We start from the raw sequence: 25,035 nt of genomic DNA, 5'->3' as shown, positions 1-25,035 counted from the left end.
TTCAAAGAATGATGGGTCGCATAAATGCTATTAAAATAGCATTCTCCCTTCCGAGATTTCTGTACCTTTTTCAAAATCTCCCCATTTTTCTGACAAGATCTTTTTTCAAATCATTAGATTCAATAATTATGCCTTTCATTTGGGGTTTTAAAGCTCACAGAATATCAAAAATACATCTACACAAGTCAAAAGAGAGAGGTGGGTTAGGATTGCCGTGCTTTCTGCATTATTACTGGGCGGCAAATCTGAGAGCCCTTGTATACTGGCAGGAAGGTTATGGGAGAGAAGTTTCAACAAACACCCCGGCTTGGGTTGCCATTGAAAAGAACAATGTTGAAAATAGCTCGCTTACAGCTCTTCTTTTCTCATCATCTGGACTGCCTGCAACAACAAAAGTCAATAACCGAATAATCCTTAACTGCCTGAAAATATGGCAGCAAATTAGGAGGAGCTGCAAATTGCCGGACACCTCTACTCATACGCCAGTTTATCGTAACCATGCATTCCTACCATCCATTTCAGATTCTACTTTTGACATTTGGAGACTAAAAGGTATAGTCACTTTAAAAGATCTGTATATTGATAAACAATTTGCCTCATTTACTCATCTTAAAAACAAGTTCTCTCTTCCTTCTACACATTTTTTACGTTATTTACAAATAAGGAACTATGTACATCAGTGTGTGCCTAACTTTGAGTCTCTCCCTGAAGAAAAAAGGATTTACAAGCTATTGCTGATCCCACCCAATTCAAGAAATTTAGTTTCTGAACAAGTAAATTCTGCCACTCTCCACCTGAAAAGTGCCTGGAAGGAGGGTCTGGAGATACAGATTGATGATGACGTGTGGGAGGAGAGCCTGAGCAGAATCCAATCATGTTCCATTAATGCTCGCACCAGTTAATTCAATTTAAAGTAATACACAGGCTCCATTATTCTAAATCTAAACTGCATAGGATTTTCCCCACAATCTCTTCTTTGTGTGATCGCTGTAAATCTGCTGAGGGCTCCCTGTCCCACCTTTTTTGGACATGTCAAAGGCTGTACACATTTTGGTGTGAGATATTCAACTGGTTTTCTGTAATGTGTGGCTGTGTGTTCAAACTTTTTTTGATTATCTTGCCCGACTGGACAGAGTTCCCGGACAATAACTGATTTTACTGCTCACCGCTTACCTCTTAAACGTTTGTCTTAAGAAATATTGTGCTAGTGATGCAATGTAGCATAATGTCCTGCAAAGTAAGCCCTGTTTTTTTTTTTTGGTTTGTTTTTCTGTCTGACTTTATTCTTTATATTCTGTAAAACTTGGTTTAAACACACACACACACACACACACACACACACACACACACACACACACACACACACACACACACACACACACACACACACATGATTTGCAAGTCTTGACTTCAGCAGAAGTGAGTCATCATTCTGTAATGTCTCCCTCTCTCATCTACAGGATGCACCTGCAAGCCTCGTGTCCTCATTTGACCTCATGTAAATTAGGGGTTGAGGACCTTTCTGTTACTTTATGCTTGACTGGAAACATGCTGATGTTTTAATGAATAATAATTCAAAAGTTTGGGTTTCTAATATTGTACATATTTACAGGCCACACATGTTAACATGTCACAAGTGATTCAGAGATATATTGGCAAACTACCTTTAAATATAGAACATATACATTTATAAGAGACAATACAGATTCACTCTCATTGTAAACTTGGCAGTAATACACTGTATATATTTGAGTTTTGAAGTGAGGCAGAAAAAAAAAAGCTAAAACAGTTAGATTGAATCAAAGCTCCTCCTCCTGTCACTCACTCTCAGTCTCTGTGCTGTATTAAATGGCTCCTCCAGCTCCTCCTCTCCTCATCCTCCAAAGCCTCTAATCTGTCAGCAGTGAGCTCACTTTCCAAGTTCCAAGGCCATTCTCAGCACACACTGACAACATGCTGGGGACCCTGTGCACTCTCATCACTGCTCTAACATGTAAGGAGGCTGACTTACTGCAGCTTTGAGCTCATGTTGGATTCATCAGTCTGTGTGTTTCTCTTGACTCCATGTCATCTTGTTGTTTCCAGGTGTGAGTGCTGTGACGCTGGTGACACAGAAGCCTCCTGTTGTGACTCTGAGGAGAGGAGAGACAGCCACCATGGACTGTAACCTGGGGACTGTGACTAACGATTATGCTCATTGGTACAAACAGATTCCAGGAGGAGTTCCTCAGTATATTCTCAGGAACTATCACAGCTGGAGCTCTCCAAGCTATGGCTCTGGTTTCTCCTCTCCAAAGTTCACATCCACTCATCAGTCACAATCAGATTATCGTTTGATCATCAGCACTGTGGAGGAGAGAGACTCAGCAGTTTATTACTGTAAGACATGGGACAGCTCTGTCAGTGAGTACGTATCACAGTGATTTACACCGTGACAAAAACCTCCTCACTGAACACTTCTGCTTTTTGAGTCTCTTTCATATCTAACGCTCCTTGTAACTGCTCTACTCTAGAATTTGTAATGACATCAAACAAGTGTCCTAAATGTATTCTTAAAGGACAGAAACCTCATCTCATTTATTACTACACATAAGAAGAAAAAACTTTGTGGTCAGATCTCTCATGATACTCCTGAAGTAAAATTGAACATCAATGTAAATATTTGAGCATGAACCTTGGTGCAACACAAACATAAGACAAATTGAGCTCTACTCCTTGTGGACATTATTGTGGAGAGCTGTAGCCTGGTTGTTCAAAGTAAAACAAATATTTGCTTCTTCGATGTCAGCAGGCCAGTATGTTCCCACGACCAAAACCAAATCAATTGATGGCCAACAAGCTTTATCCCTGGAGGATCTGAAAGTGGCAGAAAGAAGATCATTTCCCATGAGCGACAGCATTTCTTTCATTTTAAACTTATTAACTTAATGAAAGGCTTTAAAGTAGACAACTCCATCTGTAAACTGGAGAAGAAATAAATTGCTTATATGTGACATGTTCCAAATGATGGAGCAGGTCACATATGAGCACAGCTGTGATGATCGTTGACATGGCTGAATCACAGGCGTGCTGATATTCAGAACAACAGCACTCCCTCCCGTGTTATATTGCTTAACTGTATAAAGTACTGTATTACACTGAGCAATGTTGGTGAGAATGTTTTACACTGATAAGAAAAAACAATCACTTTCTAACTCAGGGGCTCACTCATCCTCACCTTCTGATCATCTGTATATTCTTCTAGAGTTTTATTTCTTGAGTTTATGAAGAGAAGATTTTACACTCACAATATGAGACACCAACACATGTCACAAGAAAGTCAAATATTCCATCAATTACAAGAATTTGCTTTGAGATATCAACTTTTCTTGTTTGATTTGTTGCCACTAAGGCTGCACGGTGGTGCAGTGGTTAGCACTGTTGCCTCACAGCAAGGAGGTCCTTGGTTTGAATCCCTGTCAGACAGGAGTTTTTCTGTGTGGAGTTTGCATGTTCTCCCTGTGCATGTGTTGGTTGTCTCCGGGTACTCCAGCTTCCTCCCCTCTGTTCAAATGACAGAACCAGATGGATAAAGCACCCAAAATTGCAGGATCACACAAGTGAGAATTCAGTAAAAGCAAAGTCTGATAACCAGTCTATGTCAGTACACAGGTAGGAGTAAAGAGGAGCAGACTAATCCAAAAATGACAGGCAACAGACAAAAATGAGATGGTAGGCAAGGTAAATAAAAACACTACAAGGCTCACTGGAAGAGAAAGGCTGGTACTAGGTGACACAAGGAACACACTACGAGCTGGCAACATGATGGAGGAAACAGAGATTATATCTCACTTTTATAGACTTGCTTTTATGTGATTTCTCCTTTAAAGATCTATCTCTTCCTTTTATTAATTGTATTGCTTTTAACCTTTTTATCTTCCTCTTCTTTAAATGGTTTAGCCTTTAAATGTATCCCTTCCTGTATTCATTTACTGCTCTTATTCTTTTTAAATTCCTACTCCATTTATCGTTTAACTCTTCAGCTCTCTGTTGCTTTATTCATTTAAACAATGTCCTGTTTAGCCCTTCTTTTTATCTTCATTCTGTGTTTACAGCCTGTGATGTGATGTCGTCCCACTCTCCCTCAATTTTAATTTTGTTCTCTCCTGGTTGATTTTAAACTCATTTTTCCTTCATTGTACTGAACTGCCTCTCCATACCTGCCTGTTGAATCTGTCTTATTCCTGATATTTGCATCTTTAAAATGTTGCTCTCTTTGTTTGGCCCCTCTGTTGATCTCTGTTCTGTTGTTGTGTTTCTGTATTTGCTTTGTCTGTCACAGCACTTTGTAAACATTTTTTTAAAAAGTGCTATATAAATAAAGCTATTATTATTATTATTATTATTATTATGTCAGACACAGGTGAGCACAATCAGGACAGGGAGGCACAAGGTGGGAAAACACGAGGAGCAGGATCTAGAAGGCAGAGACAGTATGTACAAACTAAAACAGGAACTGACAATAATACTAAATAAATGGGTAGAAACAAAACATGACCTAGGTAGCTATACGGGTTGTGTCACCAAAGACATGCTCGTTAGGTTAACTTGTGATTCTAAATTAAAAGGTGTTCATGTGAGTGTGGCTGGTTGTCGGTTGTAACACACCTCTCGCCTAATGACAGCTGGATCGTCTCCCGCCCCCCGAGACCCCTAATGGGAAAAGCATTAAAAGATAATGGATGGATGGATTTGTTGCCACATTCTTGAAGAGAAGTAAACTTTAGTGTGTACTATAAGTGTATACAATTCCTGAAAATGTATTTTACCTCTATCCATGAAGTCATTTTGTTCTAATTCAGGCTTGAAAGGCAAATATAAGTGAGTACTGAGTATCAACACAGTGTGATAGATTCATTAAGGACACCACTTAATAGAACTCTACTTACATCAATTAAGGATGAAAAAGGAGTTTGAAATGATTCAGTCGATTATTGATTCATTTGGTTGTTTGATGAAAAATGAACAAAGGAATCAATTCTGATGCAGCTCATTAACAGATATGAATTAGTTGATAAGGAATCATATGATGACACAAGTTGAAATGACAAGCATGATGATTGAAATAAGTGTTGAGTGTGTAAACTCCTCTTCTTCTTCTCCTCTGTCTTTAATGATGTGTTTCCAATTAATTATTCTCAAGAGTCATTATAAATATGCAACATGCTGTCTTAGTCAGAAGTCATTTCATAAGAATATAACATTTCATGAGATATACAATGAGAAATATTAAGAGATTAAAAAAAAACATGAACCCTGTAGTAAATGATAAGATCTGAGTGCATAAACTCCTCTTCCTCCTGTTCCTCCTCCTCCTCCTCTTCCTCTTCCTCCTCCTCCTCCTCTCCTCAGTGTCTTTATAAGCTTCAGTGTCTCTTCTCCTCACACTCCAACACTGCTCACCTCTCAGCTGGACAGTAAGGGACGTTTACAGCACACACTGACAACATGCTGGGGACCCTGTGCACTCTCATCACTGCTCTAACATGTAAGAGATTCTTCTCAGTCCTTTCACACACCATCATTTCACACACAAACCTTTCACTCATGTCTTTTTCTCTGTGTGTGTGTTACAGATGTTGATGCAGTGATAGTGCTGACCCAGACGCCTGCTGTCCACACAGTTTCTACAGGACAACAAGTTGATCTTCAATGTAACATCCAGAGAGATGATGGATATTATGTCTCCTGGTACAAACAGGTTCCTGGTGAAGCTCCTCAGTATGTTCTGAAATTTTACCACTCTCAAAACTCACCTGACTTTGGATCAGGATTCTCCTCAGACAGATTCAACTCTAAATCTTCATCAAACATAGATGATAAGTTCATCAATATAATAACAGAAGATGATTTCTTAGAGAGAGAACATTTCATGAGAAGTGTGACGAAAGTGAGATAACCTGAGAAATGTTCAATCAGAAACATTCTTTATACTCAACCTGTTTACTGCACAAACTCAAATACACAAGTGTGAGAACACATTACACTTCAAATCATGTAGACTTTATTTCTTCATTAGATTATAAACACTGATCTCAAAGACATGAGGAGGCCTCTAAAGACAACAGGAACAACAACATGACAAACAGGAAGAAACAGACATAAATCCTGTCTGTTATTAATGAATGAAAACAGTGCTGAGTGTGTAAACTCCTCCTCTTCCTCCTCCTCCTCCTCCTCCTCTTCCTCCTCCTCTCCTCCTCCTCAGTGTCTTTATAAGCTTCAGTGTCTCTTCTCCTCACACTCCAACCCTGCTCACCTCTCAGCTGGACAGTAAGGGACGTTTACAGCACACACTGACAACATGCTGGGGACCCTGTGCACTCTCATCACTGCTCTAACATGTAAGGAGGCTGACTTACTGCAGCTTTGAGCTCATGTTGGATTCATCAGTCTGTGTGTTTCTCTTGACTCCATGTCATCTTGTTGTTTCCAGGTGTGAGTGCTGTGACGCTGGTGACACAGAAGCCTCCTGTTGTGACTCTGAGGAGAGGAGAGACAGCCACCATGGACTGTAACCTGGGGACTGTGACTGATAGTTCTGCTCGTTGGTACAAACAGATTCCAGGAGGAGTTCCTCAGTATATTCTCAGGAACTATCACAGCTGGAGCTCTCCAAGCTATGGCTCTGGTTTCTCCTCTCCAAAGTTCACATCCACTCATCAGTCACAAACAGATTATCGTTTGATCATCAGCACTGTGGAGGAGAGAGACTCAGCAGTTTATTACTGTAGCACATGGGACACCTCTGTCAATGAGTACGTATCACAGTGATTTACACCGTGACAAAAACCTCCTCACTGAACACTTTGAGTCTCTAAGAATATCTACTAATTCTCCCTGTAACTACACAAGACTTTAGGATGATCACTCAGTGTCCTTAATGTTTTTACATATCAATTAATTAAAATTAACTACAATACAATAACATGATAATGCAAAGAAGAGTTGATTAAATCCCACTAGGGGCTTGTAAAGTGGGGTTCTCTACAAAGACTATAAAAAAGAAACTGTAACAGCAGTGACGGAATAATTTGTACACAATGCTTATTTTTCAACTAATATTTAAGAAATTCCATAAAGATCAACAAAATGCATTGAGGTAGCCTTTTGTAAATACCGATCTATTTGTGTATTGAAACAAAAGTGTATTGAAAGTCATCAAACAGAATTAAAACCTTCTTTCAAAGGTTGAAGAAGTTACAAACACTGAGATTAATATCAGAACCAGATAGAGACAGGGACTCAAAAGCAGACTCACATGTAGATGAGTTCAGAAAAAGGCAGAGTTTAATTACGGTCCAGGTCGGTACACAGGAAGGCAAATCTTCAAGGCAAACAAAGCCAAAGGGAGCAGGCAAAAGGCAAAACGGTAAGGCAGACACAGTCAAAAATCACTATAAAGCTACAAGGAAACATGCTGGAACAAGGTGACACACAGGAACACACTGCGAACTAGCAACATGAGGGAGGAAACACAGGGATATATACACACAGACAATCAGGGGATAACGAGACACAGGTGAGCACAATCAGGACAGGGAGGCTCAAGGCAGGAAAACATGAGGAGCAGGATCTGAAAGACAGAGACAAGGGTAAGTACAAAATAAAACAGGAACAGACAATAATACTAAATAAATGATTAAAAAACAAAACATGACACTAGGTAACTTTACGGATCCTGTCAGTGTCACATGACTTTGGAAACCTGCTGCTGACATGAGAAGCGAAGGCCAAGCAGCAGGGCGGATGCACACACACAGACGGCATACCGCATTTCAGCAACAAACTACATGTGAGAGAGAGACTTTGAGAACATGAGTAACCTATTCATAGCTTTCAGTGACGTCATCAGCACGGAGGGCTGGAGGGCAAAAAAACACTCAGGAAAGTAATGGCCATCGTTGAAAACCCTGTAGAACTGCATCACTGGCTTTTAATTTAACATCTCCTAAAACGACACATGTTTACATCACCTGACAACCATAGCAAAACCATATTAAGATAAACTTTTTTTTGGGCACTTGCGATACTTTAACGATACTTTGCGATACGGGACACTATTTATATCGCTCGAAACGGCAAAGTCTATGCCGGTGTAACGTTTAAAAGAGTTACCATGATAACTGGTGACTGTCAGCCGAGTGAGTCTGGTTGTCGTACGTTACGTGTCCTATCAAAAGCCTATTTGTTTGGCTTTCATTTAAACATATCTCATAAACAATTTTGACATTATGCTAATACAAAAACGGAACAAAGAGGTATTTGTTAGGACACTTTCAGTCGCGTTTGTCTGAATGTCATCAGTTAACATGGTCACTCTTTTAACCCGTAACACCAGAACGTCACTTCAGTGATATTGCTGATAAATAGAGGAGAATCCCTCCCCTTACATCACTGTAGGATGAAAGTCTACAAACATACAGGCAGCTTTATGTATTATTGATCGGGGTCGATAATGCTGCTGTTTGAGAAGTGAAGGGCAAGAAGTTCCTTATCATTCAAGCATCGTGAGTGCTACATAGCTAACATTAGTTAGTTAGCTAGCGATAGTATCAGGATAGTATCAGCTGTCAATCTTAGTGTTCTGGGGCAGTAATTTGAGTTAACGGTAGGAATATTTAGAATTAGTCAACACTATAATTGATGTCAGGATGAGGAGAAGTCTGATGTTTCCCCCCACAGGGGCTGTGGAGGGTCTAACTTAATTAATCCACAAATGTCCTCCTTTCTGTTTTTTTCTCAGATTAAATTCTGTAAAAGCAAAACTCGGGCTCGTCTCCTCACCAGTTAGTGTATCTATTAGACAACACTTGTATTTAATTTGAAAAAATGTCAAATAAAACAGATAGAAACACGTAGGGGGCCACTGAGACCAGTAACTTCTCAGTAGCGTACTGTGGTAGAGAGACTTTCTTGCCCTCCAGGTGGGCGGTTCCATACGAGTGTGACGTCACGTGAAAGCTATGAATATAACATACCAGGTCTCAATCAAACAACCAATCAGGATTAGCCTGCATGTAATTAGCCAATCACAGCAACTCTATGAAGAGATTATTTGCATTGCAAACATGTTGTCATGACAACAGTTGACTACATTCTATGAGAATGTCCATGTTGTTTGTTTCAACTTTAAATTTCAAATCAAAATAAAATAAAGACCAAAGGAATGGAATGTAATGATGTCACATATAATTTAGAGTATAGACCAGAGGATTCGATTATACAAAAGGATTAGTGTTTTGGAAACTGTTTTACAAACCTTATTCATTTTCACTTCAAATTGCAACCAATAATGACTTGCAACAATACAACCATGAGACTTGGATTCAGTCGTGAAGCCCCAAAGAACCACACTGGTGCTCGTCGCTACCGCACAGTAGCTCCTACCTCTCAGGTAGATGAATCCCTGTTTGGGAACAAAATCATGCTTGACAGACGTGGTAAATCAAATTCTTCTAGAGAGTCCATCGTCTTGTCATCATCTGAGTGGCAGCCGATTCTCTCAGCATCCAAGATTACTGCCAAGGTTGAAATGAATGCTCATCAGAGGAAGAGGGAGGAGGAGTATAAAGCAGCAGAATCCATCAGGCATAGATTAATTGAGGTAAATAATATCCGCAAGCAGAACATGCCACCTTCTCAGATGGAGATTCAGGCCCAGGACCGTTCAAAGAAGACGTTGGAGCGGGCCAATACTCTCATTATGATGCAAGAAGATGAGATCAAGGAGCTCAACAAGGTGATTCTGGCTACTCAGTGTCAAGAGATACGTGAGGTCCAGATCATGGAGAAGAGACAGATCCAGGCCGAGTTGGCAGAAGAGGAGAAGCTCCTGAATGTCACGGTAGAGATGGAGCGCCTCAAAGCCATAGAGGCCATTGAGCAGGCTGATGCACTCCACAAACAAAAGCTAAACAGAGTGATGAAGCATAATCTCAACCAAGTATCACAAAACATTCATTCAAACAAGCAGGTGCAGGATGAGATGAAAAGACAGGAGGAACAGACAGTACAAGAGAGAGAGAAGAAATGGAAACTGGAGGACCTCAAAGCCCTGGAGCAGAAAAGAGAGGCACAACAGCATCTACACGAAGAGCGTAAGCACATCAAAGCAATGAAAATGCTCGCCAAGACGCAGAGGATGGAGGAGGAGAAGCTGGCTGACATTGAAAACGCAGAGTTCATCCAGAAAAAAATGAAGCAGGAGGCTGAACAGGAAGCAGCGCAGAAACGTAAAAAGAAAGAGAGGGAGTTGGAGCATGCTAAGATGTTTGCTCGGCAGAAAGAAGTTAGAGACAACAAGGCAGAGCAGGATGAGATCCACACTAAGAGGATCAAAGAAATGGAAGACAGCAAATGGAGGAGAAAAGAGAAAGATCTGGCTGCAAAGACAGTACAAGAGGAAGCAAAGATGCGCACCGATCGCTTGGAGCAGTCGCACTCCAAACAGTACTACCAGAGTAGAGAGGTCATGCTTCAGAAAGAAGAGTTTGAGCGGGTGTTAAAGGCGTCACAGTACAGCCTCAGTAAAGAGAAGGAGGAAGAGGAGAAGAAGCGTAAGAACGCAGCAAACTACTTAGAGGCCTTACAACATCAGAAAAAGGAACAGGATCACTCGGCCATTGCAAATCGCGAAAAGATCATGAAAGAGGCTCATGATTTGATTGAAGCAAATAAGCTGAAACGTGTGCAAGTTGATGAGACTAAACAACACAAGCTGAAGGAGTTAAAGGCTACAGGACTCTCTGAAAAATACTGCAGTGTGGTGGAAAGGAAAGTTAACAACAAGAAGACACTAAAAGACCAAAGAGCCAGTGATAAGACACACAGTACAGAGGGAACACTCCTTAATACCATGGGGCAGATGACGCAGGGTGGAAAAGGAAGTGAGAGGCAATATAAGAAACATTTAAATTTGCTTGCTGCTGAGGAGGTAGAAAGTGAGAGACAGGACAGACAGCAAAACAACATAGCCATTATCCAGCATCAGAATGATAAGGAACAACATCAGAAAAAGGAACGGGATCACTCGGCCATTGCAAATCGCGAAAGACTCCCAAGACAACATCAAAGACAACAAGCTGAGGCCAAGAAAATCAATCAAATTCAGCTCACTTCTAGAGATGACCTTGTCCAGAAGCCCTTCCACCTCCCACCTATTCATAATGCTGTTGAACACCCTGTCAGAGGAAGGGTCAGTCCCATTTTTTGCAAGCAGGATCACAACAAGACGGGGCTCGGATATGAAGAGACCAGGATTAGTGATCTGCGACCGACCCGCTTCTCAACTGCACCCTCTCTCTCTAAGGGCCGGCTGACCTCTGCAGGGCAACCAAACTTCCGCCTTCCCCCTATCCACAGATAGTTCAAGGAGAGAAGCCTGAACTACAAAATTCCTTTCCTGTCCCACCCACCTCATTCCTCACCATTTCTCTCCAACATTCCCCTTTCCTCCTAACTTTGCTCCATCTACTTCATCTCTTCTTATTCTACTTGTACTTTTCTTCTTCTGTTGCACGTGGGTTTTCTCCGGGTACTCTGGTTTGTCCCAACAATACAATATTAGATATAACAATTAGGACCTTAAATTAGTAAAACTTAAATAATAATATATAATAATAAATAAATAAAAGAACAAAAATATTGTTATTGACTTGAAGCTGTATGAAATAAAATCCTTGTCAATTATTCTTTTGGTCTGCTGTGACTTTATTCATTCTAGTTTGTTTTATTGTTCTGCATTTCTTTATGATCGTGCCTTAACAATGGCAAGGTATTGAAAAATAAATTCATTATTTTTAGCTTCCGATACACCAGTCCCTAATCCAATGGTTCTCATCTGATGACACCTCAATAAAGGTTTTTGACAAAACACACTTTGATACATATTTTGTAAATTGCTAAATGTTTTTTCTAAGAAAAATAATGAAGAAATTAAGATTTAAGTTTGATAAGTTTGCTACATTACTTTATTGCTTTATTTATGTTTTAACTCAGTGCTGATTTGCCTTTTCAGAAATTTGATAGCATTTACATTTTTAAAACATGGTATGTGATTCATTATCTTTGTAGAAATAAGGGGGAACTTGTTGCAGATCATTGCTGAAAACAAAGTATCTTTCAGAGGCAGAGTTCTGAGGAGTTCCTCAATATATTCTGAAGAACCATCATTCATATATTGTTATGATATATGAATGACGATATACCATATATATCGTTTGATCATCAGCACTGTGGAGGAGAGAGACTCAGCAGTTTATTACTGTCAGACATGGGACAGCTCTGTCAGTGAGAACGTATCACAGTGATTTACACCGTGACAAAAACCTCCTCACTGAACACTTCTGCTTTTGAATCTCTTTCACATTTAACGCTCCTTGAAACTGCTCTACTCAAGAATTTGTAATGACATCAAACAAGTGTCCTAAATGTATTCTGGACAGAAAACCTCATCTCATTTATTACTACACATAAGAAGAAAAAACTTTAGTCAACAAAGAGGAGCTTGTATTTAGAATATAAATCACACAAGTGAAGAGAAAAGAAAAGAAACCATCTTGTGATGTTTGTGTTTTAAAATAATGACAAACACTATCACCTCCAAATGAATGTGACATGAATATGATATTAGTGTGTACAGAGTGAAGGGAACTTTAATACGATGCAGAAGAAGATCATGTTTGTGTCTCATTATGAGTTTCTGTTGATTTTTATGACTAATAACAGAAATAACAGGACAGATTTACAGCTCATAAAAAGATGAAACATTTTAATCAGCTCAACTAACAGAGATGGACTTTATGTTTTATACATAAACTTTTGTTGGACCCTCAGGTTATTTACTAGATTCAAAGAAGATCATCAGAACTCCAAAGACAACAACAACATGACAAACAGGAACAAACAGACATAAATCCTGTCTGTTATTAATGAATGAAAACAGTGCTGAGTGTGTAAACTCCTCCTCCTCTTCCTCTTCCTCCTTCTCTCCCTCCTCCTCCTCCTCTCCTCAGTGCCTTTATAAGCTTCAGTGTCTCTTCTCCTCACACTCCAACCCTGCTCACCTCTCAGCTGGACAGTAAGGGACGTTTACAGCACACACTGACAACATGCTGGGGACCCTGTGCACTCTCATCACTGCTCTAACATGTAAGGAGGCTGACTTACTGCAGCTTTGAGCTCATGTTGGATTCATCAGTCTGTGTGTTTCTCTTGACTCCATGTCATCTTGTTGTTTCCAGGTGTGAGTGCTGTGACGCTGGTGACACAGAAGCCTCCTGTTGTGACTCTGAGGAGAGGAGAGACAGTCACCATGGACTGTAACCTGGGGACTGTGACTGACCAAATAGCTTGTTGGTACAAACAGATTCCAGGAGGTGTTCCTCACTTTATTCTGAGCAACTATCACAGCTGGAGCTCTCCAAGCTATGGCTCTGGTTTCTCCTCTCCAAAGTTCACATCCACTCATCAGTCACAATCAGATTATCGTTTGATCATCAGCACTGTGGAGGAGAGAGACTCAGCAGTTTATTACTGTAAGACATGGGACAGCTCTGTCAATGAGTACGTATCACAGTGATTTACACCGTGACAAAAACCTCCTCACTGAACACTTCTGCTTTTTGTCACTGCACTTAACTTTGACCACAATGAAGCCACAAAAGAAATTCAACGCTATTAATATTACAGTGCATACATTTCAATCCACTATTATTCATCTTGTGTGATTTTTTCAATGTTGGTTAAATATTCTCTGGTTAAAGAATTATCATGTTGTGTCTCCTGTTCTTTGAGTCAGCTCTTGTCTCACACGTTCATCAACAGGTCCAGAACTGATGCAAAAACACAACATGTCTACATTCCCTGAGCAGATAGATTCAAAGGAACACTTGCTGTGTTTTTCTTAACTTCTCAAATGTGCTTCTCTTATCTGACAGACAAACTGTCTGTAACCTTGTCATCAAAAAGAAGAGGTGTCATCTCTTCTTTTTACCCGTCCTGTCTGCTGTCTTATAAGATCAGGGGGAGTTTCAGTCCATCAACCTGACTGGAGTTTGTCCAGTATATCTATTTGAATAAAATATACTCTCCATCACATCCAGCTTACTGCTCAGTATAGACTGCAGCTTGTTGCATGTTGCACAGAGCCTAGACATCTACCAGTTCTCCTGACACAGGGTCTGTGTGAGTCAGGCTGGGACCACAGGATCACATACGAGGTTTCATTTGAAGTATTATAGTAGAGGAGCTCTGGAGCAGCAGACAGTTTGCTTCCACCTTCACATGTGCTGCAGTCTTCAGTCACTGTCTGTCCAAAGAGAGGAATTGTGATACTGACATGTTCTCTCTGTATGTTCTGTCTAATTCACAGGCATACAATCACTGGGTTAGTGACAGTGTTTCACATTGATTCGGAAACAATTGATTTAATACACACAAACACACACACATTCTCACCTTGTCATTGTGTGTGTTTGTGTGTTCTTTACTATGGTGTTGTATTTTCTGTAGCAGCAGCCTCTTCATTATGTCTTGTGTTCATGCAGAGAAGATTTTACACTTCACAGAATATGAGACACCAACACATGTAGAAAGTAAGTCGATAAACCACCTTTACAAGAATCTCTTTAAACATTTCTCTTGTTTGATTTGTTGTGTTTAAGAAAAGTAACCCTTTTTTGTACTCAACATACCATTTTATGAAAATGCACTTTACCTTTATCCATGAAGACAGATGGAAACTACTGGCAATGTAGAGTCACCAATTGACCTAACGAGCATGTCTGGACTGTGGGAGGAATCCAGAGTACCTGGAGAGAGCCCACGCATGCACGGGAGCAAACTCCAAACAGAGAGGCCCTGTCCAACATACAATTCAGACTTGAAAAGCTTCTGTTTCTAGATTATGAATTTCACAGCAACAAAATTGATTCATTATCAACGACCACCTCTTCATAGAACTCTATTCACATTTACATCGTGTTATAAAGGTTTCTTTTTGGTACAATCATGAAGAAACTTGAACAAAACAAGAAAGGATACTAAACAAAGTGTTCTTCAGGGTGAAAAGAGTTTGATAAAAGTCCATCAGTGTTGTTGTAATGTGAGCAGACTGATGAAAGAATGACATGTTGACAGTGAAAGTTGCTCTCAACAGGATGTTTCAGTTCCACTCCCCTCATTAGTGAGAGTCAGGAGGTTTTTGTACAGCCATGTATACAAACTGAATCACTGTGGTATTCGGACAAGGCACCAAGCTGATTGTGACGAGTAAGTACTTTGAAACTCATCATGAAATGAGAGAGATTTGATCATTCTTATTCAAACTGATCAGTAATCATCATTTGTTCTTTAACTCATTGTTCAGATATATTTTTGTGTGAACAACACACATTTATATTTAGTTCTCTTTCTGACACCAGACTATGTCTTGGAATGAAACGGAAAGCTTTCAAAAAGCTTTCAACATTTGTATGAAATAGTTTCTGTCAATTCTGAAGTATGTTGATGTTTGAGGAATGTTGAACAGTTCAGATCAAATTACAAAATGTGACAATTCATGTCCAAATATAAACGGCATGTTTGATCCTTTCTAAACCTTTGTTGAATCATCTCTAAAATGTTTCTTACAATGTGATATGAAGAATTCAAACTTCTAAACTTCTCGTGTTTCAAATGTTTAAAGTTTTTGATGAGTTAGTTTTTTCAATGAAAAACATGCTCTGGATTATTTCCTCATTTCTAAGTGTTAGATAGTTGGTTAGAAAAAATATTTTTAATTGTTATTTCAGGACAGTTGTTTCATATTTCACAAAGTGTCTTTATGATATTGTTACTGTCATAAAAAATGATCCTGATTGATGAATGACTCATCATTTTGATCATCATTTCATGATGTTTTTACATGTGATGACAACATTCTTTACTGCAGCCTGTTTGTCAAACTGTGAACAAAACTAATGAGTTGATGGTCTCTGTCATACTTTGTATTGAATGACTTCACTTGTACTCATGTGTTCAATGTCCTGTGTGTGTGCGTGTGTGTGTGTGTGTGTGTGTGTGTGTGTGTGTGTGTGTGTGTGTGTGTGTGTGTGTGTGTGTGTTTCAGGCTCCAGCCTCTCTCCTCCTGTCCTCACAGTCTTCCCTCCGTCCAGTGCTGAGCTCCAGTCCAACAAAGCCTCTCTGGTCTGTCTGTCCTCTCAGTCTGTGCCTTTTGCAGATGTGAGCTGGTCTGCTGCTGGGAGTCCAGTGAGCAGTGGGATCTCTACCAGCACGGCCGTTCAGCAACCAGACCAGACTTTCCAAATCAGCAGCTATCTGTCCATCCAGACGTCAGACTGGAACATGGACAAGGTCTACACATGTCGAGTGTCTTTGGGCTCCCAGACTTCAGAGAAAACCATCAACAAGTCCCACTGTTCCACTGAAGACCAGTAGAGGAGCAGAGGGACCATTTCTAATCTGCTTCTTGACTCTTTGTGCTGTTTGCTCATTACAAGGTTCACATCTTACAGTATACGTCTGCATGCTTGTAATACATGTTGTGTCTATCTGTCCATTAAACCTTCTCAAGTTTTAAGTTCCTCTGGGCTCCCACACCTCAGAGAAGAATTTGACCAAAGACGATGAATAGATTGATCAGCATTTTTTTATACATAACTGTTGGTGTGAACACAGCTTTGCTTTATTGTGCATGGATTATTTGAAATAAAAGCATTCTTAATTAGATACAAATCTGTTGAGTTTATTTTGTCTTAGGTAAAATGTTTGTATGTATATACTCAAAACAATCAGGAAAATACACACATATAAATCAATAGGGCAGGTGCAGAGTCGACCCAAAAAAATCACTGAAGACAAATCAGACCGTCTGATGAGGAGTATAGTCGTGATCACAATGTCACACTGGTGAAATACATTTCTGGTATATTTAACCCCTGCAGTGCACAAGACGCTTTGTCTTTGTCTTTTGTATAAACTTATAGCTGATACAAAAACCTCTAAATCAATCAAATATGAATCTTAAGATAATTGACTGCACTTTAACTGACTCTTTTCAAACATGCACACATAAATGCATCAAGAGTTGTCTCCCCCTTGTGGTTGAAGTCAAGCCTTAGAGTTTTTTTCTTCCATATGTTATGTTTAAGAAAACCAATCTGTAAGTGATGACAGAATGTGATGTATTGAAGTACTTGTCATCCACTTACTGTTTGTCTGTGCATTTTTTTAACCCTTTAAAAGAAAATAATTATCTTTGCACAAGTATCTATGTTTCTGGATTTCATTTGTCAGAATCTACTTCAAGGCAGGTCCTGCAAAAAAGATTAAGCTATGATTAAATATACACAGCCTTATGGTGCCTTATAATCAGCATCAGTATGGTGCAGCCACTCAAAACTAAATCTTTAAAGGATTTAAATATGTAAAGATGATCAAAATTATTATTATTATTTTTACATTTTAACTGATCCTACAAGTCTCTACATTTAAGGACATTGTTAAGGTATTTGTCTGATTAACCAATTGATCACAAATGAAACATCAGTGTATTTCAGGTCAGAGACAGTTTTACAGTGAGCTGACCTTTGACCTCTTCATTTGCATGCAGCTATGAATAAGGAGAGGAGGCCTGCAGGTGCATCCTGAGGAGGAGGAGAGGGAGGAGCAGAGAGGTGATGCTTCACTGATGGAGGATGAAATCTCAGTTTCATTTGTTCATTTTATCTGATTATTCTAATAACACTTCCTATGCAAGAAACTAAAACGAGGCAAATATACAATAAACTGAAAAAGCTCTTTGTTGATGCACAGGTTGACCTATTTAAAATAGAAATATCTTCAAATACTGTTTTATTATTTAAAGACTGAATCAATGAAATGTTTTTGTGTTGATTAATAACCTGTTGGTAAGACAAACATCAGTAATGAGGAAATAAACAGTTCAACCATTTTTGTTTTTTTTTGTTATTTTTATTCATGAGTTCAATTAAAGAAAATTCTTCATTAATCACATTTTGTGTTGCATAATTAATGAATCTGTAGCAAGTTGCAAAGCTGATCCATCACCTCCACCTAGAGGTCACAACATGTATTACAAGCATGCAGACATATACTGTAAGATGTGAACCTTGTAATGAGCAAACAGCACAAAGAGTCAAGAAGCAGATTAGAAATGGTCCCTCTGCTCCTCTACTGGTCTTCAGTGGAACAGTGGGACTTGTTGATGGTTTTCTCTGAAGTCTGGGAGCCCAAAGACACTCGACATGTGTAGACCTTGTCCATGTTCCAGTCTGACGTCTGGATGGACAGATAGCTGCTGATTTGGAAAGTCTGGTCTGGTTGCTGAACGGCCGTGCTGGTAGAGATCCCACTGCTCACTGGACTCCCAGCAGCAGACCAGCTCACATCTGCAAAAGGCACAGACTGAGAGGACAGACAGACCAGAGAGGCTTTGTTGGACTGGAGCTCAGCACTGGACGGAAGGAAGACTGTGAGGACAGGAGGAGAGAGGCTGGAGCCTGAAACACACACACACACACACACACACACAGGACATTGAACACATGAGTACAAGTGAAGTCATTCAATACAAAGTATGACAGAGACCATCAACTCATTAGTTTTGTTCACAGTTTGACAAACAGGCTGCAGTAAAGAATGTTGTCATCACATGTAAAAACATCATGAAATGATGATCAAAATGATGAGTCATTCATCAATCAGGATCATTTTTTATGACAGTAACAATATCATAAAGACACTTTGTGTGCCATGAAAAATACTTTGTGAAATATGAAACAACTGTCCTGAAATAACAATTCAATTCTTTTTTCTAACCAACTATCTAACACTTAGAAATGAGGAAATAATCCAGAGCATGTTTTTAATTGAAAAAACTAACTCATCAAAAACTTTAAACATTTGAAACACGAGAAGTTTAGAAGTTTGAATTCTTCATATCATATTGTAAGAAACATTTTAGAGATGATTCAACAAAGGTTTAGAAAGGATCAAACATGCCGTTTATATTTGGACATGAATTGTCACATTTTGTAATTTGATCTGAACTGTTCAACATTCCTCAAACATCAACATACTTCAGAATTGACAGAAACTATTTCATACAAATGTTGAAACCTTTTTGAAAGCTTTCCGTTTCATTCCAAGACATAGTCTGGTGTCAGAAAGAGAACTAAATATAAATGTGTGTTGTTCACACAAAAATATATCTGAACAATGAGTTAAATAACAAATGATGATTACTGATCAGTTTGAATAAGAATGATCAAATCTCTCTCATTTCATGATGAGTTTCAAAGTACTTACTCGTCACAATCAGCTTGGTGCCTTGTCCGAATACCACAGTGATTCAGTTTGTATACATGGCTGTACAAAAACCTCCTGACTCTCACTAATGAGGGGAGTGGAACTGAAACATCCTGTTGAGAGCAACTTTCACTGTCAACATGTCATTCTTTCATCAGTCTGCTCACATTACAACAACACTGATGGACTTTTATCAAACTCTTTTCACCCTGAAGAACGCTTTGTTTAGTATCCTTTCTTGTTTTGTTCAAGTTTCTTCATGATTGTACCAAAAAGAAACCTTTATAACACGATGTAAATGTGAGTATAGTTCTATGAAGAGGTGCTTGTTGATAATGAATCAATTTTGTTGCTGTGAAATTCATAACCTAGAAACAGGAGCTTTTCAAGTCTGAATTGTATGTTGGACAGGGCCTCTCTGTTTGGAGTTTGCTCCCGTGCATGCGTGGGCTCTCTCCAGGTACTCTGGATTCCTCCCACAGTCCAGACATGCTCGTTAGGTCAATTGGTGACTCTACATTGCCAGTAGTTTCCATCTGTCTTCATGGATAAAGGTAAAGTGCATTTTCATAAAATGGTATGTTGAGTACAAAAAAGGGTTACTTTTCTTAAACACAACAAATCAAACAAGAGAAATGTTTAAAGAGATTCTTGTAAAGGTGGTTTATCGACTTACTTTCTACATGTGTTGGTGTCTCATATTCTGTGAAGTGTAAAATCTTCTCTGCATGAACACAAGACATAATGAAGAGGCTGCTGCTACAGAAAATACAACACCATAGTAAAGAACACACAAACACACACAATGACAAGGTGAGAATGTGTGTGTGTTTGTGTGTATTAAATCAATTGTTTCCGAATCAATGTGAAACACTGTCACTAACCCAGTGATTGTATGCCTGTGAATTAGACAGAACATACAGAGAGAACATGTCAGTATCACAATTCCTCTCTTTGGACAGACAGTGACTGAAGACTGCAGCACATGTGAAGGTGGAAGCAAACTGTCTGCTGCTCCAGAGCTCCTGTACTATAATACTTCAAATGAAACCTCGTATGTGATCCTGTGGTCCCAGCCTGACTCACACAGACCCTGTGTCAGGAGAACTGGTAGATGTCTAGGCTCTGTGCAACATGCAACAAGCTGCAGTCTATACTGAGCAGTAAGCTGGATGTGATGGAGAGTATATTTTATTCAAATAGATATACTGGACAAACTCCAGTCAGGTTGATGGACTGAAACTCCCCCTGATCTTATAAGACAGCAGACAGGATGGGTAAAAAGAAGAGATGACACCTCTTTAAAACAACATGTTCAGAAGGTGTTTGGTTCTTTTCATCAGTCTGCTCAGGCTCAATCTAAGATCACTAAATGGTATTACATTTTAATCAAGGCATATTATGCAACTGAAACTCTTTTCTTTGTGTTTCTGTTTCATGTAGATCTTCTCTGTGAGGTCAGCTGGTGGGGGGGGGGGGCAGACGAGGTTACAGACAGTTTGTTTGTCAGATAAGAGAAGCACATTTGAGAAATTAAGAAAAACACAACAAGTGTTCCTTTGAATCTATCTGCTCAGGGAATGTAGACATGTTGTGTTTTTGCATCAGTTCTGGACCTGTTGATGAACGTGTGAGACAAGAGCTGACTCAAAGAACAGGAGACACAACATGATAATTCTTTAACCAGAGAATATTTAACCAACATTGAAAAAATCAGACTAATAATAGTATATTGAAATGTATGCACTGTAATATTAATAGTGTTGAATTTCTTTTGTGGCTTCATTGTGGTCAAAGTTAAGTGCAGTGACAAAAAGCAGAAGTGTTCAGTGAGGAGGTTTTTGTCACGGTGTAAATCACTGTGATACGTTCTCACTGACAGAGCTGTCATATGTCTGACAGTAATAAACTGCTGAGTCTCTCTCCTCCACAGTGCTGATGATCAAACGATAATCTGATTGTGACTGATGAGTGGATGTGAACTTTGGAGAGGAGAAACCAGAGCCATACTCTGGAGAGCTCCAGCTGTGATAGTTGCTCAGAATAAACTGAGGAACTCCTCCTGGAATCTGTTTGTACCAACGAGCAGCAATGTTAGTCACAGTCCCCAGGTTACAGTCCATGGTGGCTGTCTCTCCTCTCCTCAGATTCACAACAGGAGGCTTCTGTGTCACCAGCGTCACAGCACTCACACCTGGAAACAACAAGATGACATGGAGTCAAGAGAAACACACAGACTGATGAATCCAACATGAGCTCAAAGCTGCAGTAAGTCAGCCTCCTTACATGTTAGAGCAGTGATGAGAGTGCACAGGGTCCCCAGCATGTTGTCAGTGTGTGCTGTAAACGTCCCTTACTGTCCAGCTGAGAGGTGAGCAGGGTTGGAGTGTGAGGAGAAGAGACACTGAAGCTTATAAAGACACTGAGGAGAGGAGAGGAGGAGGAAGAGGAGGAGGAAGAGGAGGAGGAGGAAGAGGAGGAGGAGGAGTTTACACACTTAGCACTGTTTTCATTCATTAATAACAGACAGGATTTATGTCTGTTTCTTCCTGTTTGTCATGTTGTTGTTCCTGTTGTCTTTAGAGGCCTCTTCATGTCTTTGAGATCAGTGTTCATAATCTAATGAAGAAATAAAGTCTACATGATTTGAAGTGTAATGTGTTCTCACACTTGTGTATTTGAGTTTGTGCAGTAAACAGGTTGAGTATAAAGAATGTTTCAGATTGAACATTTCTCAGGTTATCTCACTTTCGTCACACTTCTCATGAAATGTTCTCTCTCTAAGAAATCATCTTCTGTTATTATATTGACTCTTGAGATTGTAAACACATCATTCCTGTGATTCTGTGACATGTTTCCAACATCATGAAGTTTGTCTCTTCTTCTTCTTCTCTTTCTAAAGTGAACTTTGACACACTTTTCTGTTTCCAGACAAACATTTGGCCTGAGGCTGAAGGATGAATCAAACAGAATCAGGATTTCATCAGTCTAATCAAACAATGTGAAATCTCTCCTCTGAGCTTTAAACTTCCTCATGGTCATTCATTTTGTAGTCGTTATAGTTCAAATTATTTTGATTAACTTGATAAATTTAAAGAAAACAATCATATGAAGGTTTTTTTTCTTTCTTATTTCCTTGTTTGCTTTATATTCTAAATGCCAGCTGCTCTTGTTTTTTTATGTTTCCAGAGGTAAAGAATTCATCTCTTTGCTCGTCCTTGTTCTTCACTTTTTTTGGCACAAATTGCTCTATGTTGTAAATTAGAAAAAGAAAAAGGGCATGAAACAAATACTGACATTTGTGGTTTCTTTATGTTTGTTAATGAGATACATTTCTTAGTTTTTTTCCATCTAAATGGCAATTTTAGAATATATTGAGGACACTGTTTGATACTAATGATACATTGTGTGGAGTGTATTTACAGCGAGCATTATTCAATGTGAAAGAGAATCAAAAAGCAGAAGTAGTTAGTGAGGAGGTTTTTGTCACGGTGTAAATCACTGTGATACGTTCTCCTTAGCAGAGTTATCCCATGTGCGACAAAAATAAACAGCAGAGTCTCCTGTCTCTGCTCTCTTTATGATGAACTGATAATCTATGTTTGATGAGGATTTAGAGTTGAATCTGTCTGAGGAGAATCCTGATCCAAAGCCAGGTGAGCTGTCAGAGTGGTAAAATCTCAGAACATACTGAGGAGCTTCACCAGGAACCTGTTTGTACCAGGAGACATAATATCCATCAGCTCTCTGGATGTTACATTGAAGAACAACTTGTTGTCCTGTAGAAACTGTGTGGACAGCAGGCGTCTGGGTCAACACTATCACTGCATCAACATCTGTAACACACACACAGAGAAAAAGACATGAGTGAAAGGTTTGTGTGTGAAATGATGGTGTGTGAAAGGACTGAGAAGAATCTCTTACATGTTAGAGCAGTGATGAGAGTGCACAGGGTCCCCAGCATGTTGTCAGTGTGTGCTGTAAACGTCCCTTACTGTCCAGCTGAGAGGTGAGCAGGGTTGGAGTGTGAGGAGAAGAGACACTGAAGCTTATAAAGACACTGAGGAGAGGAGGAGGAGGAGGAGGAGGAAGAGGAGGAGGAGGAAGAGGAAGAGGAGGAGGAGTTTACACACTCAGCACTGTTTTCATTCATTAATAACAGACAGGATTTATGTCTGTTTGTTCCTGTTTGTCATGTTGTTGTTGTCTTTGGAGTTCTGATGATCTTCTTTGAATCTAGTAAATAACCTGAGGGTCCAACAAAAGTTTATGTATAAAACATAAAGTCCATCTCTGTTAGTTGAGCTGATTAAAAATGTTTCATAATCTTTTTTCTGAGTTGTAAATCTGTCCTGTTATTTCTGTTATTAGTTATAAAAATCAACAGAAACTCATAATGAGACACAAACATGATCTTCTTCTGCATCGTATTAAAGTTCCCTTCACTCTGTACACACTAATATCATATTCATGTCACATTCATTTGGAGGTGATAGTGTTTGTCATTATTTTAAAACACAATCATCACAAGATGGTTTCTTTTCTTTTCTCTTCACTTGTGTGATTTATATTCTAAATACAAGCTCCTCTTGGTTTTCAATGTTTCCAGAGATAAAGAATGAATCTGTGTGTTTCTCTTTATTTATCAATCAGTGGGGTATTTCTGCACTGAGCTCAGTCCAACTGTTTATATCAACATGTAGAAAAGATGAACATAGACACTGACTAAAGATTTTTCTTCTTATGTGTAGTAATAAATGAGATGAGGTTTCTGTCCTTTAAGAATACATTTAGGACACTTATTGGATGTCACATTCTAGAGTAGAGCAGTTACAAGGAGCGTTAGATGTGAAAGAGAGTCAAAAAGCAGAAGTGTTCAGTGAGGAGGTTTTTGTCACGGTGTAAATCACTGTGATACGTGCTCACTGACAGAGCTGTCCCATGTCTGACAGTAATAAACTGCTGAGTCTCTCTCCTCCACAGTGCTGATGATCAAACGATAATCTGTTTGTGACTGATGAGTGGATGTGAACTTTGGAGAGGAGAAACCAGAGCCATAGCTTGGAGAGCTATATGAATGATGATTATACAAAATAAACTGAGGAACTCCTCCTGGAATCTGTTTGTACCAACAGGCTTCACTGTTAGTCACAGTCCCCAGGTTACAGTCCATGGTGGCTGTCTCTCCTCTCCTCAGAGTCACAACAGGAGGCTTCTGTGTCACCAGCGTCACAGCACTCACACCTGGAAACAACAAGATGACATGGAGTCAAGAGAAACACACAGACTGATGAATCCAACATGAGCTCAAAGCTGCAGTAAGTCAGCCTCCTTACATGTTAGAGCAGTGATGAGAGTGCACAGGGTCCCCAGCATGTTGTCAGTGTGTGCTGTAAACGTCCCTTACTGTCCAGCTGAGAGGTGAGCAGGGTTGGAGTGTGAGGAGAAGAGACACTGAAGCTTATAAAGACACTGAGGAGAGAAGAGGAGGAAGAAGAGGAGGATGAGGAGGAGGGAGAGGAGGAGGGAGAGGAGGAGGAAGAGGAGGAGAGGAGGAGTTTACACACTCAGCACTGTTTTCATTCATTAATTAAACACATCATGCAGATTTCTAACATCATCTTGGATCATCTCTAAGATACTTTTTCACGTTGTCTACAAACC

The 25,035-nt window shown here is 39.5% G+C and overlaps 3 protein-coding genes across 4 annotated transcripts; 2 read left to right on the top strand and 1 right to left on the bottom strand.

The window, feature by feature from the left end:
- Positions 1 to 1,888: 1,888 nt before the first annotated feature.
- Positions 1,889 to 16,776, top strand: LOC110005480 (immunoglobulin lambda-1 light chain-like). Its single transcript, XM_065965078.1, has 4 exons — positions 1,889 to 1,993; positions 2,086 to 2,415; positions 15,283 to 15,312; positions 16,151 to 16,776. The coding sequence occupies exons 1-4, from the start codon at positions 1,954 to 1,956 to the stop codon at positions 16,477 to 16,479; spliced, it is 729 nt and encodes a 242-aa protein (XP_065821150.1). The 5' UTR covers positions 1,889 to 1,953; the 3' UTR covers positions 16,480 to 16,776.
- On the top strand, positions 9,356 to 11,732 carry LOC114917304 (cilia- and flagella-associated protein 45-like). The gene has a single exon (XM_065964749.1). It carries the CDS (start codon positions 9,356 to 9,358, stop codon positions 11,405 to 11,407), a length of 2,052 nt encoding a protein of 683 aa, XP_065820821.1. The 3' UTR covers positions 11,408 to 11,732.
- Positions 16,777 to 17,993: 1,217 nt separating the features above from the next.
- Positions 17,994 to 24,801, bottom strand: LOC109993726 (immunoglobulin lambda-1 light chain). Of its 2 annotated transcripts, none has more exons than XM_020646795.3 (4): positions 24,708 to 24,801; positions 24,290 to 24,615; positions 19,372 to 19,405; positions 17,994 to 18,563 (listed from the first exon to the last, which is right to left on the bottom strand). In XM_020646795.3, the coding sequence occupies exons 1-4, from the start codon at positions 24,745 to 24,747 to the stop codon at positions 18,235 to 18,237; spliced, it is 729 nt and encodes a 242-aa protein (XP_020502451.2). In that variant the 5' UTR covers positions 24,748 to 24,801; the 3' UTR covers positions 17,994 to 18,234. The 2 variants fall into 2 exon arrangements, with proteins under 2 accessions (XP_020502451.2, XP_020502443.2); XM_020646787.3 differs by lacking the exons at positions 24,290 to 24,615; positions 24,708 to 24,801 and adding exons at positions 22,882 to 23,207; positions 23,296 to 23,428.
- Positions 24,802 to 25,035: the final 234 nt, after the last annotated feature.

The sequence above is a fragment of the Labrus bergylta genome, chromosome 16, assembly GCF_963930695.1.
Source record: "Labrus bergylta chromosome 16, fLabBer1.1, whole genome shotgun sequence".
Taxonomy (NCBI): domain Eukaryota; kingdom Metazoa; phylum Chordata; class Actinopteri; order Labriformes; family Labridae; genus Labrus; species Labrus bergylta.
The sequence above is the reverse complement of the archived record's forward strand: the minus strand, read 5'-3'. Positions and strand labels throughout refer to the sequence as shown.